We start from the raw sequence: 19,956 nt of genomic DNA on the forward strand, positions 1-19,956 counted from the left end.
GAGGTGTATCATAACCTTACATCCCCTATTACCCAACGTTTGATTCCTCCCATTTCCTCACTGGCTGAGCACTACAGGTTTACAACCTACTTGACGCTTATTACTATACCATACATGTACAATTTTATTTGACCGACTTTTAATGTCTCCTTTAGTTGTTGTTTTCGTTTTTGTTTTTTTCCCTTCTTCTCTTGTGACTAGAGGGACTTCTTCTGCCTTGACTAGACAGTGGGAACCTCCACTGTCCCCCTATCTTCTTAACATACTTGGTACTGTTATACCACCATTATGCCTGCACAATCACTTTTGAATATGCAAGGTTAGTGGCATTTTCCCCTGCAAAACCACAACTCTCATTCCCACAAAAGGCCACGTGGCGACCCACAGATTACACAGCCCTGAATGCCGCCACTGCACTGGCTACTTTGTCTATTCCCAGTTGAACTGAGAAAGTCTAATTTTCTAATGAACAGGCCTTTCCACGGATGGACACAGTAGACACGTAGGATGTGTTTTTTACGATTCCAATACTGGAGACAGATAGAGAGGGATCTGCTTGTACCTGGCAGGGACTACAATATGCATTTACTCACTTGCCGCAGGATTTTAAACATAGTCCTGCCATTGATCCTGCTACACTGGCTAGAGAGCTAGAAATACAAAAATTCTTTCAAGACATTCCTGTGGTTCATAATAAAACAGAATCTGTTTTGCCAAAATATGGAGCTTCCATTTCCAGGAACTAGAAGCGTACTTGTTTCTACATACCCAGAGCAAACAAGAGCAGAAAACTGGTAAAGTAACTCAGCTCTTCGACAGATACAGGCAGGTGCAACAGAAGGAAATCAAGCAGATTTCTGCTCTTGTTTCCATGGTCCTACAAGTGGCAGGAAGATGTGATCGTTGGGCAGCAATCCCCACCAACCTGAACTCATGGGCACGAAACAGGGCAAGGGGCGCTTTAGGTTATTTTACTGGCTTTCAAGAAGACAGGCCACCTTAGCTAGGCAAATTCAAAGGCCAACACCCATCTGGGTGAAGAACAGAAACACAAACACAAATGCAAACAGCGGTGACCCTCTGGTCAACCTCCCAGTAAACTTGCACAGATTCACCAGAACACTCTTGCCACGGTTAGGAATAATGGCATGAGAAAAGACAACGGCAAACCTATGCAGGGAAATAGAAAGTATCACAAACACTCCAGTAGAGTGCAGAAAAAATTCACAAACAGAGGTCACGTCGAGATTTCAGATAGCAATACAACACACACTGGTATTAGACCACGTGTCAGGTGCCAAAGGAGCTCTTGGTGATCTTGTGAAAAGCAGTGGTTGCCATTATGTAGACCAAGACAAAAGTAAAAAGCAGAAGTAAAAAAAAAAAAAAAAGAAGCAACCTCAAGGGAAACACGTTCTTACTCTTGGCGGGGGGGACCAGGCACCGGTACATGCTTTGAAAATGTTCTCAATGTATTGCTCAAATACGTATGAGAGGACTGATGACTGTAGCTGTAACCTGCACGTCTGTTCAACTAATCACTGTTGGTGCTATGATTATGTGCATAAAATGGCAGCAAGCCATCACTCAGCAAGAGGTAAAGCTGATGAAAAATGCCAAGAGAGAAAGAGCAGAGTGAAAGAGAACTTTAAAAAGGAGAAGAGCAACTCTTTAGTGTACAAAGCCAGACTGCAGAGTGAGGAAAATCTGCAGTCTTGCCTGAAGTGCAGGCTTTGGAAAGGAAGCAGCAAGAAGGGGCTGCCTGAGTGCGTGGGTCGGACCCGCCAGGCCTGCGGATATGGCATTACTGCCCCATGACACCGGCCCTTAATAAAGCCCTTCATTAACTGCTCATTTTAGCAAAAGTCAAGCGGTTGTGCTGACAATTCTGCCATCAAGTGGGACCAAAAGTAATAAAGAGCTCCTTCCCAGCTGAGAGGAGGCTGAGAGCAGGCCTCATGGCGGCCTGCAGCTTCCTCACAAGGGGAGCAGAGGGGCAGGCGCTGAGCTGCCAGAGGACAGCAACAGGACCGAGGGAAGGGCACGGAGCTGTGACAGGGGAGGGTGAGGCTGGGTGGTTGGGACCAGTTCTTCACTGAGACGGTGGTCACAGAATCACCGAATGGCTGAGGTTGGAAGGGACCCCTGAAGATCATCCAATTCAAAACCCCCTGCCCAGCAGGATCACCCAGACCACATTGCGCAGGATGGCATCCAGGCGCGTTTTTTAGAATATCTCCAGAGAAGGAGACTCCACAACCTCTCTGGGCAACCTGTTCAAGTGCTCTGTCACCCTCACAGTAAAGAAATGCCTTCTCATATTCAGCCAGGACCTGCTGTGCTTCCGTTTGTGTCCGTTACCCCTCGTCCTGGGTTTAAACAGCGGCCTCCTGTACTGGATGAGACAGAAACAGCCCTTTTCAGCCCTGAGAAGACCAACCGCCACAGCTTCTTTCGGAAGGATGAAGGGGCAGGCACGCAGAGAAAAGGAATTCCTGCGACCTCACGGATTGTCCATGGCCTCTTCAGCTGTTCCTGGCATGGCCAAAGTGGCTGCAGGACCAACACAAGAACCATCTACAATCCGAAGAAACGCTGATCATGGCATGTCTGTGAGAAACCACAAGTTACAGTCTTCCATTGGCACGGATAAAAGCATGGGGAAACCAATAGGACTCTCCACACAGAACCAGTGCCCGCAGGGTGTGAGAGTGCCCAAGCCATCCATGATGGAAATTCAGGATTACAAAAAAGGAAAGAGTCCTTTTTTGTCCAAAAATGTCCGAAATGTCCAAAAATCCCTCTGCTGCCTCTGCCCCCCTACCAGCACGAAGTCCCTGTGTCCGCTTCCTCAAGCCCAAATCCCTCCTCCGTCCGGACCAGGTCAAACAGAAGGAGCTTGGGGCATCCATCACCTGTCCAGTGGCCTCCAGGACACCACGCTCCCTCCCAGTTCCCATCTACTTTCACAGCACCGAGACCAGGTTCATGTCTGAGGAGCAGCACGAGGCCCTGGAGCTGCACATCCACAGCAAGAGGCTGCAGCACAGTGGGGACCACCTTAGCACAGAGCATGCGTCACAGCGAGCACTGCCCCAGGAGGAGGGGACCACCAGCACGGAGGGGACAACACCACCAAACAGAGCTGGTACTGAGGCAGGCCCCAAAGGGCACAAGTGGTGGCCCTGGAGTAGAAAATGCCCCAGCAGTGCTGAGAACTCCCCAGGCTTGGGCTCACGCTCCGAGAGCACCCCCAGGAGCACTCCACATGGCAGCTTCCCAGCAGGAAGGCCACACTGGTCGGCCATGACACCTCCCAGCTTAACAGCCTCCACAAGACCCCAAAAGCCCTGCAGCCACTCCAGCTCATCCTCACAGCACCACAGTGCCCCTGTCACCAGGTACACATGCTCCTGTCACTTGTGCCAAGCCTGTGGCACCAAAGGTACTTTAGCGGTACCGACCGGCAGCAGCGTCCACTCCATCCGGGATAAGATTTCCCAGGGGCAACAGAAGACATCACTGCTGCAGAGCTCTACATCTGAGCGCAGCTGCCACCCAGCCTGCAGGAGAGGCAGGGCATGGGGCTTCCAGGTTTCAAAAAACTCCAGTTTCCTACAGAAAAATATTGACTTGTCCATGAGAGAGCTCTGTGGGGTCTCCCCCTGGCAGCAAGGTAGGATGTGTTGGGGAAGTCTCAAGAAAAGTACGCCTTCTTGTTCTTGTGTATAACAGAATTCCCAAAGCCACTGTTCCAATCTTGAAATACCTGCAGGCCAGGTAATAATTTAGGCTGTGACACATGGGTACCGGCCGGGCTGTGCTGTCATAGAATCATAGAATCATAGAATCATAGAATATCCTGAGTTGGAAGGGACCCTTAAGGATCATCAAGTCCAACTCTTGATACCGCACAGGTCTACCCAAAAGTTCAGATCCAATCTCTTCTTAAATTCAGACAGGCTCGGTGCAGTGACCACTTCCCTGGGGAGCCTGTTCCAGTGTGCAACCACCCTCTCTGTGAAGAACCCCCTCCTGATGTCGAGCCTAAATTTTCGCTGCCTCAGCTTAACCCCGTTCCCGCGGGTCCTGTCACTGCTGTTAATGGAGAAAAGGTCTCCTGCCTCTCGACACCCCCTTACGAGGAAGTTGTAGACTGTGATGAGGTCTCCCCTCAGCCTCCTCTTCTCCAGGCTGAACAGGCCCAGTGACCTCAGCCGTTCCTCGTACGTCTTCCCCTCCAGGCCTTTCACCATCTTCGTAGCCCTCCTCTGTACACTCTCCAACAGTTTCATGTCCTTTTTATACTGTGGTGCCCAGAACTGCACACAGTACTCGAGGTGAGGCCGCACCAGCGCAGAGTAGAGCGGGACAATCACCTCCCTTGACCTACTAGCGATGCCGTGCTTGACGCACCCCAGGACACGGTTGGCCCTCCTGGCCGCCAGGGCACACTGCTGGCTCATATTCAACTTGCTGTCTACCACGACCCCAGATCCCTGTCGCCCTGGGCAAGGGTCCTGTGGCTTTGAGCATTCTGCCATCATGGGGACGCTGCCCAGGGCTGCTGGCTCTTCCCAGCTACCCCTCTGCTGCATGCCGTGGACAGGGTGGGGGGCCAGGATGGCTCCCCCTGGGCTCCCTGCGTAGGGCCAGGGTCACATCCCAGCTCCCAGCTCCTCCCACACCCCACACCATACCCAATGCTCTGTCTCTGCCTGCAACTCCATCAGCAACCCTCCTGCAGTCCTCTGTTTGCTGAGCTGCCGCTGTCACCCTTGCCTTTTGGTTCTGGGTGGCGGGCACTTCCTTCAGCCCCTCCGGCCTCTGTCAGGTTTTCCAGCACCTTCCATAAAGCAGCACCCATGCCCTGTGTTGTCCCTCGCCAGCTCCCTTGCAGCTCTGGACACACACATCTCACCTGCTGCTTGCTGTCAGCCCCGTGGACTCCCATCTCCATCATGCGTGACACACCGCCAGCTAGCCGTCCGTGGAGGGAATCCTGACAGGGACTGGAGGAGGAGCCCCTCGAAAGTCACGTTGTCTTGAAACGTGTGTTAAAGCAAAACTGGAGCTATGCATGGCCAAACTGCACAGCCTCAGAAAGCTGATTTCAGCCCCTTGTCAGACAGGGGCAGCGCCTACAGCTGCTACGAGGGAAGCACTGGCCCTTCTGGGCACCCATCCCTTCTCCTGCCACCCCCACAGAAGAGGCCACTCCCCCTGTGAGAAACTAAGGTGCGTTTTTGCAGCAGAGAGCTAATTTTCTGTATTCCGAGCTAATTGTGTAGTCATAACAAAGAGAAATGCTAAGTAGATAAGTGGACAGTAGAAGGCCTCACTGTTCCAAAATAAGGTGGAAGCTTGAGAAAAACAGGATGAGCAGTGTGAGAATAGTAAAACAAAGATCACACGTTCTCAATACATAGCAAAGGGAAAAAAGGGAAAAAGGAGAAATTAAAGGGTTAAAAAAAAAGAAAGAAAGAAAAATTGTGCATATATGGTATAGAGGAGCATCGAGTAGCTTGTGAGCCTGTAGTACTCAGCCAATGAGGAAACAGGGGAGGTGATCAGGTGTTGGGTAATAGGGAATAAAAGGTTATGATTTGTTTACAAAAATGCACTCCTAATTGGCAGGACGCCCGCCATTGCAATCATGAATAAAATAGCCTCACAGAAGATCCTGTCTGAAGAAAATTATTTGAGATTTTTCTCACAATACCAAGTTGGGAGAGAAGGGCTCTTGGTGGATACTATGCCAACAAGGGCCTCACTCTTCCATAGAATCATAGAATATCCCAAGTTAGAAGGGACCCACCTCGATCATCGAGTCCAACTCCTGGCTCCACAAAGGACCAAAAAACCAAACGCGATGTCTGAGAGCATTGTCTAAACACTGCATGGACTCTGACAGGCTCACTGCTGTGACCACATCCCTGGGGACCCTGTTCCAGTGCCCAACCATCCTCTTTGGTGAAGAACCTTTTCCTAACACCCAGCCTGACCCTCCCCTGTCACAGCTCCGTGCTGTTCCCTCAGGTCCCGTTGCTCTCCCAAAAGAGCAGAGATCAGCACCTTCCCCTCCACTCCCCAGAGGGAGCGGGTGCTGTTGATGGTCGGTACCGCTCCAGTACCCTGGGTGCCACAGGCTTGGTGCAAGTGCCATGAGCACATGTACCTTGTGGCAGGGGCCAGGATGATGACAAAGTCAGTTCTGCAGCCCCGGTCTTTTTGCAGTACTGTGTTGGCTGGGCTGGGAAGCACAGGGAGGGCCGTGGACAATCCAAGAGTCTGCTGGGACAGGTCCTTCCACCGACATCGCCCCTTGTCTGGTCAAGAAGACTCTCATGAAGGATCATCCCTGTTGCTGCTGGCTGGATGGTGGGACATACCCCATCTGGTGGCTCTCATGCACCATGCTGCCCAGCGCTGGTGGCTGGCTGGAGGAGCAGCCCCCTGTGCACATCATTTCAGCTCCGTTTCCTGCCTTGTGGTCCTGAACCTCAGTCTGGGCAGGCTCAGTTGCCATCTGCACCTGCAGGCAGTGCCCCTGCCTTGGGCAGCATTCTGGCTCCCTTGCAGCTCCAGATGCACTGAGGCCCCAACTCCTGCCCTGCTGTGTGAGCTGCAGGTTTGGGGCCTTTGCATATTTAAAAGCGATCGTGCAGGCATAACAGTGGCATAACAGTGGGGAGTATGCTAAGCAGATAAAGGGACATTGGAAGGTCCCACTCTCCCAAAACAAGGAGGATGGCTAAGAAATACAACACAAGCAGTTGCGGATACAGCAAAAACAAAAAGTCACGAGCCCCTCCAGTCACAAGAGAAGAAAAAAGGAGGGAAAAGGAGAAATTAAAGGTTGGTCAAATAAAATTGGACATACATGGTATAGCAACAAGCGTCGAGTAGGTTCTGAACCTGTACTACTCAGCCAGTGAGGAAACAGGGGAGGAATCAAGAATCGGGTAATAGGGGATATAAGGTTATGATACACGTCTGCTTCGCGCTCCTGCTTGCAGGACACCCGGCACTGCAATCATGAATAAAAAGCTATTTCACTGAGATCCTCACCTGAGCCCGTGTTACTTTCTACAGATTGCTTCTCACAAGGGTATCCTGATGTGCCCCTTTTTCCCACACACGGTCCGTCAGTTATAGCTGGAGATGAGTTAACTCCAAGGAGGCCAAGCCTCTCGCGGGAGTCTGAGGGGGTGCATCCGGGTTTGCTCAATCCCTTTCACAGGAGCAGCCAGCTCCATGGCATTGCCTTTGCCCAAATCATCTAAATCATCACTGTCAGGAGGATCAGGAGAACCGCGATCGAGCTGGGTATCTCCTGAGTATTCATCAGCCTCTGCGTATGTAGCTCTCTCACCCTCAGGTAGGCAACTATTTTCTCGATGGATGCACGAAACAAGTCATGAGTTGTGAGCTACCAGTTGGGAATTGCAAGTTAGGAGTTTGAGAAGGTGTCAGTTAGAATACCCCTGAATTAAGAGAGGAATGGGTGAATTCACACTGGACTAATGGGCAAGCCCCCTGCCCTGGGACACCCCTTCCCTGCCACCCCCCTCCAGCCTGCAGGCACAGCCCACCGTGAGTCTGCCGGCGCTTCACAAACAAGACACGATTCCCACCATGGGGCTAGGAAGAGGATTTATTTGGACCGGAGGAGTGAGCTGCCTGGCCCCTGGTCCTCTGTCACACCTTTCCACAATTGCTACTTGTGACCGTGGGCCTTGCCCTACGGGGCAGAGTAGAGTGCCCGCAGGTTCTGCCACTTGCTCTTGTGCACCGCCTCAGCAGAGTCTGCCTGGTGGGATCCCTGGTTCCACGAGGTGCTCGATGTCTTTGTAGCTTTGCAGAGCATGCTGGGCAGGGCGCTGGTCCTTAGGGCTGCCCTGCCACCCTCCTCCTGGGGCACAGCTGACTGGGATGGATGCTTCGTGCCCAGACGTCTCTCAAGGATCTGCAGCTTCTTGGCACGAATGTGCAGCTCCAGGGCCTCACGCTGCTCCTCAGGCATAAACGTGGCCTCAGGGCTGTGGAAAAAGACAGGCACGGGGCGGGAGCGTGGTGTCCTCGAGGCCGCTGGGCAGGCAATGGATGCCCCAAGCCTCCTCTGCTTGACCTGGTCCGGATGCAGGAGGGGCTTGTGCTTGATGAAGCGGACACAGGGACTTCGTGGTGGTAAGGCTCCGGCCCCAGCACAGGCATTTTTGGGCAGTGCTCGATGCATCTTTTCAGTGGACCTCTGCACTGGCCCAGGGAAGCGTTGCAGCTGTACTTCCCGGCACTTCTTTGTTATGTGCTCACTGAGCTTGCTGCGGTGCTCTTCCTTCAGCTGCAGCTTCTTGATCCTGAGAGGCGCTGCAGTGTCGGGCTCTTTCCCATTCCTGACATCCGTCACAAACGGATCCAGGATGATAACATAGTCAGTTTGGCAGCCCTGGTCTTTATGCATAATTCCGTTGGCCGGGCTGGGAAGCACTGGAAGGGCCGTGGACAGTTCAAAAGGTGGCTGGGACAGGTCGTCCTGTGGAAGTCGCCCCTTGGACACCTCCTTCCACTGACATCGTCCCTCTTGTGGGTCAAGTAACCTCTCGTGAACAATCATCCACCTTGCAGATGGCTCACTGTTATTGCACTGCGTGGAGCCCCGAATGTCAGTCCTGGGTTGCTGCTGTTTCATGGGGAGCGCGCCCAGTTTCCCTGCACATTCCTTGGGACTAAGAGCACAGTCTGTGTGCCTGCCAGGTGCAGACCTGTCATCTCTTCTATTTGCCTGGGGCAAAGGTAGTCCTTTTTCCCTCTTGGCCCAGCTGGGAAATGCTGAAGAGAGCATGGGCAACCCAAAAGGCTTCAGGAACTCCCTCTTCCTCTGAGGCAGCCCTCCATCAGGGCGGAGAATGCTCTCCCGGACAATGCAGTCCATTTGTGGTGGCTGGCTGGAGGAGCTGATCCCTGAGTGTGGCCCTTGCTTCCTCTTTCCTTCCATGTAATCCTGAATCTCCATCTTAGGTATTTTGCGTGCCCTCAAGCCCTTTGGGCATTGGTTCTCTGTGGAGAGCCCACTTGGTTTCCCCATGCTTCTGTCGGTGTCAGTGGAAGACTCTAATTTGTGTTTTTTTAAAGTCATGCCATGACCAGCATTTCTCTGGATTGTAGGTGGTCTTGCTGTTGGTCCTGCAGCCACTTTGGCCATGCCAGGAACAGCTGAAGAAGCCACGGACAATCTGTGAGGCCGCAGGAATTCCTTTTCTCTTCTTGTCTGCTCCTCATCCTTATGAAAGAAGCTCTTGCGGATGGTGTTCTCAGGACTCAGTACAGCTGGTTCTGCCCTGGGCTGTGCAGGAGGCCGCAATAACAATCCACTCATGTAAGGCAGCCCTCCATCCGGGCGGAGAATGCTCTCACGCACAATGCAGTCCATTTGTGGTGGCTGGCTGGAGGAGCTCACCTCAGAGTGCAACTCTTTGTCCCTGTCTCCTGCCCTACGATCCTGAGTCTCGGTTATTGAACGTTTGAGGGCTGTCAGGCCATGCGGTTGCTTGTTCCTTCTGGAGGAATCACTTGCTTTTTCCACACTTCCGCTGGTGTTGATAGAAGAGAGCAATTTGTCTTCTCTTCCAGAGATGCCACAATCATCTTTCCTTGGCATTGCAGCTCGTCCTGCTGCTTGTCCTGCAGCCACTTTAACCATATCAGGAACAGCTGGGGGGGCCATGGGCAATTTGAGAGGGCGAGTGAGCTGCACCCCTCTGTGAGGCAGCCCCCCGTCTGGGCGAATGATGGACTCACGTACGATGTGGTCCACAGTAACTGACCGGTAACGCCTCTTGCCGCCTGCAAAACAGGGAGGGAGTCTGAGCTGCAGTGGGAGAGAGGCACCAGGGCCACCGCAGCCCCATAGGGATGGGCTGCTCGGTGCTGAGGCTCACCCACGGGGGACTCACCTGGCTTTGGTACCGGTGGTTGCCGCTGCCGCCGTCCACAACTTCGCCGGAGTCGGCCGTCACCCTGTGGGCACAGAAGCACGGCACTGTGACCAACCTGGGGAGGGACCCACGGGACCCCTTCCAACACCTCCTGGCCCCCCAGTCCCAAAGCCCCGAGTCTCCCAGCCCCGAATTCCCCCACCCTCCAGCCCCCGTACCTGTCGGTCTCGACCCCTGGAGAGCAGGGAGATCCCGGCCAGCAAAAGCATGAGGCCGGGGATGAGGAAAAAGCTGCTGTCGTCAGCCATCGCTCACAGCCAGGTACGACCGCACTGGCAGACGGGGGGTGGTGGCCGGTGCTTTATAGGGTCACGGCCGTGAGGTCACAGACAGCACACGGCAACGCCTCTGTGAGGTCACAGCCCCCAGCCCACGTTGAAGCAGGCCGGTGCCCCTGTGCTGCATCCTGTGGGGAGGTGGGGGACCAGGACGGCTTCCCCGGGCTCCTCGCTTGGGGCCAGGGTCTGAGCCCACTGCCCAGCTCCAGCCGTGTCGGACAGCTGCTCCTGTCCCTGACCCCAAGCTGGTTAATATGCCACACTACAGGTTCCCTTCTGATGCCATCCATCCTTTCCTGGCTTCAGCTGAGATCGGGTTTTCTTCCTAGTAGCTGGTATGGTACTGTTTCTGGGTGTAGGAAGAGAATAATGCTGATCACAGACCAATATTTTAATTATTGCGTAGCAGTGCTTACATGGAGCCAAGGACGTTTCAGCTCCTCACGCTGCCCTGCCATCGAGGAGGCCGGGGGTGCACAAGGAGCTGGGAGGGGACAGAACCAGGACAGCTGACCCCAGCTGGCCAAAGGGATGTCTCATACCATATCGCGTCATGCTGAACAATAAAACTTGGGGGAGTTGGCCAGGGTGTGCCGCCACTGTCTGGGGACAAACTGGGCATTGGTCAGCAGGTGGTAAGCAATTGCGTTGTGCGTCAGTTACTTTGTGTATTCCATTTTTACTACTATTATCATCCCTTCCTTTTCTTTCGCTATTAAATTGTCATTATCTCAACCCATGACTTTTACCTTTTTTGTGGTTCTCTCCCCAGTCCCACTGTTGAGGAGTGAGCAAACGGCTGTGTGGTGCTTAGCTGTCTGCTGGGTTAAACCACAACCCCTCCTTTTAGCAAACTGGTAAAAGAGCTAGAGGAATGGGGAAGCACTGTCAAGTCTCATCGCCCCTGCAGTTCTCCTCTAGCTTCAGTAAAGACTCCAAATGGCAAGTGGCGACTCTCGGGAGATTATCCAGCCTTGAACACTGCCATTGCTCCTCGGGAATCAACCAATACTCCCAGGTCCTTCTCAGCCAGGCAGCTTTCTAACCACTCATCTCCCAGCCTGTAGCGCTGCTTGGGGTTGTTGTGCCCCAGGTGCAGGACCCAGCACTTGGCCTTGCTGAACTTCATACAGTTGGCCTCAGCCCATCGCTCCAGCCTATCCAGATCCTCCTGCAGAGCCTTCCTACCCTCGAGCAGATCGACACACGCACCTAACTTGGTGTCGTCTGCAAACTTACTGAGGGTGCACTCGATCCCCTCGTCCAGATCATCGGTAAAGATATTAAAGAGAACTGGCCCTAGTACTGAGCCCTGGGGGACTCCACTAGTGACCGGCCTCCAACTGGATTTAACTCCTTTCACCACGACTCTTCGGGCCCGGCTACCCCGGCAGTTTCTAACCCAACAAAGCGTACGCCAGTCCAAGCCAAGAGCAGCCAGTTTCTTGAGGAGAATGCTGTGGGAAACGGTGTCAAAAGCCTTACTGAAGTCAAGGTAGACCACATGCACAGCCTTTTCCTCATCCACTAAGCGCGTCACTTTGTCATAGAAGGAGATCAGGTTCGTCAAGCAGGACCTGTCTTTCATAAACCCATGCTGACTGGGCCTGATCGCCTGCTTGCCCTGCAAGTGCCGCGTGATGGCGCTCAAAATAATCTGCTGCATGAGCTTCCCTGGCACTGAGGTCAAACTAACAGGCCTACAGTTTCCCAGGTCTACCCTCCAGCCCTTCTTGTAGATGGGTGTCATGTTTGCTAGCCGCCAGTTGACTGGGACCTCCCCTGATAGCCAGGGCTGCTGATAAATGATGCAAAGCGGCTTGGCCAGCTCTTGAGCCAGTTCTCTCAGTACCCTCGGGTGGATCCCATCTGGCCCCATTGACTTGCATACATCTAAGTGCTGTAGCAGGTCGCCAACCATTTCCTCGTGGGTTGTGAGCGCCACGTTCTGCTCCCCGTCCCCTTCCTCCAGCTCAGGGTACCGGCTATCTAGAGAACAACTGGTCTTGCCGCTAAAGGCTGAGGCAAAGAAGGCATTAAACACCTCAGCCTTTTCCTCGTCTCTCGCCACTAAGTTTCCCCCCGCATGCAGTAAAGGATGGAGATTCTCCTTAGTCCTCCTTTTTGTGTTAATGTACTTCTAAAAACATTTTCTGTTATCTTTAACAGCAGTAGCCAGATTGAGCTCCGGATGAGCTTTGGCCTTTCTAATTTTGCCCCTGCACATCCTTACAACATCCTTATAATCCTTCTGAGTGGCCCACCCTCTTTTCCAAAGATCATAAACCCTCTTTTTTTCCTTAAGCTCTAGCCACACCTCTCTGTTCAGCCAGGCTGGTCTTCTTCCATGCCGGCTCGTCTTCGGGCACGTGGGGACAGACTGCTCCTGAGCCATTAAGATTTCCTTCCTGAGGAGTGCCCAGCCTTCCGGGACTCCTCTGCCCTTCAGAACTGCCTCCCAAGGGACTCTGCCAACCAGTGTCCTGAACGGCTCAAAGGCTGCCCTCCAGAAGTCCAAGACAGCAGCTTTACTGGTCCCCCTCCTGACTGCGCCAAGAATAGAGAACTGTACCGTTTCGTGGTCAATCTGCCCAAGACAGCTCCCAACCACCACATCTCCCACCACTCCTTCTCTGTTTGTGTGGTTGTTTTACCGTGCTAGGCAGCTGAACACCACAACCGCCCTCTCACTCCCCCTCCTTAGATGAGGAGGGGAAGAAGTAAAGGAAAGAACAACTCACGGGTTGAGATAAGGATGATTTAATTAAAGGAAAAAAAATAATTATTAAGGAAAGATTATTATTAATTAAACAATTTAACTAAACAATTTAACTAAACAATTAACAATTTAACTAAAGGGGAAAAAGGAAAGGGGAAAAGGGAGGGGGAAAGGGAAAACGAAACAAAACAAGTAAAGGCTATGTGGAAGTGCAGAGGAAAGAAATTACTCTCTGCTTCCCACAAACGAGCGATGCTTGACCACGTCCTTGAAGCAGGGCCTCAACGCACGTAGCCGGTGTTCGGGACGAGGACAGACGTTTTCACAACGAGAGCCCACCGCTCCCCTCTTCCTCCTTTTTCCACCTTTTATTGCTGAGTGTGACATCGTATGGTATGGAATATCCCTTTGGTTGGTTTAGGTCAGCTGCCCTGGTGACGTTTCTTTTCTCACATCTTTGCCCACCCCTAGTGGAGTTAGAGAGAGTCCTGATGCTGTGCCAGCACTGCTCAGCAGCAGACACAACACTGGTGTGATACCATCGCTGTTCTAGCTACGAGTGCAGAGCACAGCACTGTATGGGCTGCTGCAGGGAAAGTTAACATCCCAGCCCGACCCAGTACAGTTTGTGAGCAGAAGGTCTAGTGGGGCACCTCCCCTGGTAGGCTCACTAACCAGCTGCATCACGGAACTATCTTCCACGCTCTCCAGAAACCTCCTAGACTGCTTTCTCTGAGCTGTATCGCATTTCCAGGATATGTCTGGGAAGCTGAAGTCCCCTACGAGGACAAGAGCTGATGATTTCGCAACTTTTGCCAGCTGCCTGTAGAATTCCTCATCCGTCTCCTCATCCTGGTTTGGCGGTCTGTAACAGACCCCCACCAGGATGCTTGCCTTGTTGGCCTTCCCGCCGACCCTAACCCACAGGGACTCAGCCTTATCATTCCCAGTCTCAAGTTCCACAACATCAAAACACTCTCTAATATAGAGAGCCACACCACCACCCCTTCTGCGCTGCCTGTCCCTTCTGAAGATCCTATAGCCAGTCATTGCAGCACTCCAGTCATGGGAGTGGTCCCACCACGTTTCAGTGATGGCAACGTCGTCATAGGTATGTTACTATGCGGTGTAACACTGTCTTATGATATGATGAAATTGCTGGTCATGAGACTAACCTGGTATTTGTACTCAGTCGGAGAATGGGAATCATTCCCAAAATACTCTTCTGAGCTCCTGGACCAAGAAACACTGCATTGAATGGGTGTGTCACCGCCCATATCATCCAGAAGCCTCCGGAAAGGTTGAGAGACACAATGGTCTGTTAAAGACTACAGTTCCCTTGCGTTGACCATAGAGGCTCCAAAGAGTGAGAAACAACCTGCAGCCAATAACACAGGCTCAGGCGAGGATCTCACTGAACTAGCATTTTTATTGGTGATTGCAGTGGTGGGCACCCTACAAGCAGGAGCGCGCAGCAGAGGTGTATCATAACCTTACATCCCCTATTACCCAACGTTTGATTCCTCCCATTTCCTCACTGGCTGAGCACTACAGGTTTACAACCTACTTGACGCTTATTACTATACCATACATGTACAATTTTATTTGACCGACTTTTAATGTCTCCTTTAGTTGTTGTTTTCGTTTTTGTTTTTTTCCCTTCTTCTCTTGTGACTAGAGGGACTTCTTCTGCCTTGACTAGACAGTGGGAACCTCCACTGTCCCCCTATCTTCTTAACATACTTGGCACTGTTATACCACCATTATGCCTGCACAATCACTTTTGAATATGCAAGGTTAGTGGCATTTTCCCCTGCAAAACCACAACTTTCATTCCCACAAAAGGCCACGTGGCGACCCACAGATTACACAGCCCTGAATGCCGCCACTGCACTGGCTACTTTGTCTATTCCCAGTTGAACTGATAAAGTCTATTTTTCTAATGAACAGGCGTTTCCACGGATGGACGCAGTAGACACGTAGGATGTGTTTTTTACGATTCCAATACTGGAGACAGATAGGGAGGGATCTGCTTGTACCTGGCAGGGACTACAATATGCATTTACTCACTTGCCGCAGGATTTTAAACATAGTCCTGCCATTGCTCCTGCTACACTGGCTAGAGAGCTAGAAATACAAAAATTCTTTCAAGACATTCCTGTGGTTCATAATAAAACAGAATCTGTTTTGCCAAAATATGGAGCTTCCATTTCCAGGAACTAGAAGCGTACTTGTTTCTACACACCCAGAGCAAACAAGAGCAGAAAACTGGTAAAGTAACTCAGCTCTTCGACAGATACAGGCAGGTGCAACAGAAGGAAATCAAGCAGATTTCTGCTCTTGTTTCCATGGTCCTACAAGTGGCAGGAAGATGTGATCGTTGGGCAGCAATCCCCACCAACCTGAACTCATGGGCACGAAACAGGGCAAGGGGCACTTTAGGTTATTTTACTGGCTTTCAAGAAGACAGGCCACCTTAGCTAGGCAAATGGTAGCAAGCCATCACTCAGCAAGAGGTAAAGCTGATGAAAAAGGCCAAGAGAGAAAGAGCAGAGTGAAAGAGAACTTTAAAAAGGAGAAGAGCAACTCTTTAGTGTACAAAGCCAGACTGCAGAGTGAGGAAAATCTGCAGTCTTGCCTGAAGTGCAGGCTTTGGAAAGGAAGCAGCAAGAAGGGGCTGCCTGAGTGCGTGGGTCGGTCCCGCCAGGCCTGCGGATATGGCATTACTGCCCCATGACACCGGCCCTTAATAAAGCCCTTCGTTAACTGCTCATTTTAGCAAAAGTCAAGCGGTTGTGCTGACAATTCTGCCATCAAGTGGGACCAAAAGTAATAAAGAGCTCCTTCCCAGCTGAGAGGAGGCTGAGAGCAGGCCTCATGGCGGCCTGCAGCTTCCTCACAAGGGGAGCAGAGGGGCAGGCGCTGAGCTGCCAGAGGACAGCAACAGGACAAAGGGAAGGGCACGGAGCTGTGACAGGGGAGGGTGAGGCTGGGTGGTTGGGACCAGTTCTTCACTGAGACGGTGGTCACAGAATCACAGAATGGCTGAGGTTGGAAGGGACCCCTGAAGATCATCCAATTCAAAACCCCCTGCCCAGCAGGGTCACCCAGACCACATTGCGCAGGATGGCATCCAGGCGCGTTTTTTAGAGTATCTCCAGAGAAGGAGACTCCACAACCTCTCTGGGCAACCTGTTCAAGTGCTCTGTCACCCTCACAGTAAAGAAATGCCCTCTCATATTCAGCCAGGACCTGCTGTGCTTCCGTTTGTGTCCGTTACCCCTCGTCCTGGGTTTAAACAGCGGCCTCCTGTACTGGATGAGACAGAAACAGCCCTTTTCAGCCCTGAGAAGACCAACCGCCACAGCTTCTTTCGGAAGGATGGAGGGGCAGGCACGCAGAGAAAAGGAATTCCTGCGACCTCACGGATTGTCCATGGCCTCTTCAGCTGTTCCTGGCATGGCCAAAGTGGCTGCAGGACCAACACAAGAGCCATCTACAATCCGAAGAAACGCTGATCATGGCATGTCTGTGAGAAACCACAAGTTACAGTCTTCCATTGGCACGGATAAAAGCATGGGGAAACCAATAGGACTCTCCACACAGAACCAGTGCCCGCAGGGTGTGAGAGTGCCCAAGCCATCCATGATGGAAATTCAGGATTACAAAAAAGGAAAGAGTCCTTTTTTGTCCAAAAATGTCCGAAATGTCCAAAAATCCCTGTGCTGGCTCTGCCCCCCTACCAGCACGAAGTCCCTGTGTCCGCTTCCTCAAGCCCAAATCCCTCCTCCGTCCGGACCAGGTCAAACAGAAGGAGCTTGGGGCATCCATCACCTGTCCAGTGGCCTCCAGGACACCACGCTCCCTCCCAGTTCCCATCTACTTCCACAGCACCGAGACCAGGTTCATGTCTGAGGAGCAGCACGAGGCCCTGGAGCTGCACATCCACAGCAAGAGGCTGCAGCACAGTGGGGACCACCTTAGCACAGAGCATGCGTCACAGCGAGCACTGCCCCAGGAGGAGGGGACCACCAGCACGGAGGGGACAACACCACCAAACAGAGCTGGTACTGAGGCAGGCCCCAAAGGGCACAAGTGGTGGCCCTGGAGTAGAAAATGCCCCAGCAGTGCTGAGAACTCCCCAGGCTTGGGCTCACGCTCCGAGAGCACCCCCAGGAGCACTCCACATGGCAGCTTCCCAGCAGGAAGGCCACACTGGTCGGCCATGACACCTCCCAGCTTAACAGCCTCCACAAGACCCCAAAAGCCCTGCAGCCACTCCAGCTCATCCTCACAGCACCACAGTGCCCCTGTCACCAGGTACACATGCTCCTGTCACTTGTGCCAAGCCTGTGGCACCAAAGGTACTTTAGCGGTACCGACCGGCAGCAGCGTCCACTCCATCCGGGATAAGATTTCCCAGGGGCAACAGAAGACATCACTGCTGCAGAGCTCTACATCTGAGCGCAGCTGCCACCCAGCCTGCAGGAGAGGCAGGGCATGGGGCTTCCAGATTTCAAAAAACTCCAGTTTCCTACAGAAAAATATTGACTTGTCCATGAGAGAGCTCTGTGGGGTCTCCCCCTGGCAGCAAGGTAGGATGTGTTGGGGAAGTCTCAAGAAAAGTACGCCTTCTTGTTCTTGTGTATAACAGAATTCCCAAAGCCACTGTTCCAATCTTGAAATACCTGCAGGCCAGGTAATAATTTAGGCTGTGACACATGGGTACCGGCCGGGCTGTGCTGTCGCCCTGGGCAAGGGTCCTGTGGCTTTGAGCATTCTGCCATCATGGGGACGCTGCCCAGGGCTGCTGGCTCTTCCCAGCTACCCCTCTGCTGCATGCCGTGGACAGGGTGGGGGGCCAGGATGGCTCCCCCTGGGCTCCCTGCGTAGGGCCAGGGTCACATCCCAGCTCCCAGCTCCTCCCACACCCCACACCATACCCAATGCTCTGTCTCTGCCTGCAACTCCATCAGCAACCCTCCTGCAGTCCTCTGTTTGCTGAGCTGCCGCTGTCACCCTTGCCTTTTGGTTCTGGGTGGCGGGCACTTCCTTCAGCCCCTCCGGCCTCTGTCAGGTTTTCCAGCACCTTCCATAAAGCAGCACCCATGCCCTGTGTTGTCCCTCGCCAGCTCCCTTGCAGCTCTGGACACACACATCTCACCTGCTGCTTGCTGTCAGCCCCGTGGACTCCCATCTCCGTGATGCGTGACACACCGCCAGCTAGCCGTCCGTGGAGGGAATCCTGACAGGGACTGGAGGAGGAGCCCCTCGAAAGTCACGTTGTCTTGAAACGTGTGTTAAAGCAAAACTGGAGCTATGCATGGCCAAACTGCACAGCCTCAGAAAGCTGATTTCAGCCCCTTGTCAGACAGGGGCAGCGCCTACAGCTGCTACGAGGGAAGCACTGGCCCTTCTGGGCACCCATCCCTTCTCCTGCCACCCCCACAGAAGAGGCCACTCCCCCTGTGAGAAACTAAGTTGCGTTTTTGCAGTAGAGACCTAATTTTCTGTATTCCGAGATAATTGTGTAGTCATAACAAAGAGAAATGCTAAGTAGATAAGTGGACAGTAGAAGGCCTCACTGTTCCAAAATAAGGTGGAAGCTTGAGAAAAACAGGATGAGCAGTGTGAGAATAGTAAAACAAAGATCACACGTTCTCAATACATAGCAAAGGGAAAAAAGGGAAAAAGGAGAAATTAAAGGGTTAAAAAAAAGAAAAGAAAAGAAAAATTGTGCATATATGGTATAGAGGAGCATCGAGTAGCTTGTGAGCCTGTAGTACTCAGCCAATGAGGAAACAGGGGAGGTGATCAGGTGTTGGGTAATAGGGAATAAAAGGTTATGATTTGTTTACAAAAATGCGCTCCTAATTGGCAGGACGCCCGCCATTGCAATCATGAATAAAATAGCCTCACAGAAGATCCTGTCTGAAGAAAATTATTTGAGATTTTTCTCACAATACCAAGTTGGGAGAGAAGGGCTCTTGGTGGATACTATGCCAACAAGGGCCTCACTCTTCCATAGAATCATAGAATATCCCAAGTTAGAAGGGACCCACCTCGATCATCGAGTCCAACTCCTGGCTCCACAAAGGACCAAAAAACCAAACGCGATGTCTGAGAGCATTGTCTAAACACTGCATGGACTCTGACAGGCTCACTGCTGTGACCACATCCCTGGGGACCCTGTTCCAGTGCCCAACCATCCTCTTTGGTGAAGAACCTTTTCCTAACACCCAGCCTGACCCTCCCCTGTCACAGCTCCGTGCTGTTCCCTCAGGTCCCGTTGCTCTCCCAAAAGAGCAGAGATCAGCACCTTCCCCTCCACTCCCCAGAGGGAGCGGGTGCTGTTGATGGTCGGTACCGCTCCAGTACCCTGGGTGCCACAGGCTTGGTGCAAGTGCCATGAGCACATGTACCTTGTGGCAGGGGCCAGGATGATGACAAAGTCAGTTCTGCAGCCCCGGTCTTTTTGCAGTACTGTGTTGGCTGGGCTGGGAAGCACAGGGAGGGCCGTGGACAATCCAAGAGTCTGCTGGGACAGGTCCTTCCACCGACATCGCCCCTTGTCTGGTCAAGAAGACTCTCATGAAGGATCATCCCTGTTGCTGCTGGCTGGATGGTGGGACATACCCCATCTGGTGGCTCTCATGCACCATGCTGCCCAGCGCTGGCGGCTGGCTGGAGGAGCAGCCCCCTGTGCACATCATTTCAGCTCCGTTTCCTGCCTTGTGGTCCTGAACCTCAGTCTGGGCAGGCTCAGTTGCCATCTGCACCTGCAGGCAGTGCCCCTGCCTTGGGCAGCATTCTGGCTCCCTTGCAGCTCCAGATGCACTGAGGCCCCAACTCCTGCCCTGCTGTGTGAGCTGCAGGTTTGGGGCCTTTGCATATTTAAAAGCGATCGTGCAGGCATAACAGTGGCATAACAGTGGGGAGTATGCTAAGCAGATAAAGGGAC

General features: G+C 52.6%; 1 protein-coding gene across 2 annotated transcripts; it reads right to left on the bottom strand.

Moving 5' to 3' along the window:
- Nucleotides 1–1,770: 1,770 nt before the first annotated feature.
- On the bottom strand, nt 1,771–19,608 carry LOC136788939 (uncharacterized). 2 transcript variants are annotated; one of them, XM_066988021.1, is made up of 3 exons: nt 18,160–19,608; nt 9,957–10,020; nt 1,771–9,846 (listed from the first exon to the last, which is right to left on the bottom strand). In XM_066988021.1, exons 1-3 carry the CDS (start codon nt 18,190–18,192, stop codon nt 7,745–7,747), a joined length of 2,199 nt encoding a protein of 732 aa, XP_066844122.1. In that variant the 5' UTR covers nt 18,193–19,608; the 3' UTR covers nt 1,771–7,744. The 2 variants fall into 2 exon arrangements, with proteins under 2 accessions (XP_066844122.1, XP_066844121.1); XM_066988020.1 differs by lacking the exon at nt 18,160–19,608 and adding an exon at nt 10,157–10,283 and having other exon boundaries at nt 1,773–9,846.
- Between the last annotated feature and the right edge of the window lie 348 nt (nt 19,609–19,956).

This window comes from Anser cygnoides, chromosome Z (assembly GCF_040182565.1).
Source record: "Anser cygnoides isolate HZ-2024a breed goose chromosome Z, Taihu_goose_T2T_genome, whole genome shotgun sequence".
NCBI classification, from domain to species: Eukaryota; Metazoa; Chordata; class Aves; order Anseriformes; family Anatidae; genus Anser; species Anser cygnoides.

Coding starts and splice junctions, on each gene's coding strand:
- LOC136788939 (XM_066988020.1), bottom strand. CDS start 10,246: ATGGCTGACGACAGCAGCTTTTTCCTCATCCCCGGCCTCATGCTTTTG. Junction 10,021..10,156: donor CCAGGGGTCGAGACCGACAG/GTACGGGGGCTG, acceptor CTGTGCCCACAG/GGTGACGGCCGACTCCGGCG. Junction 9,847..9,956: donor ACCACCGGTACCAAAGCCAG/GTGAGTCCCCCG, acceptor CCTGTTTTGCAG/GCGGCAAGAGGCGTTACCGG.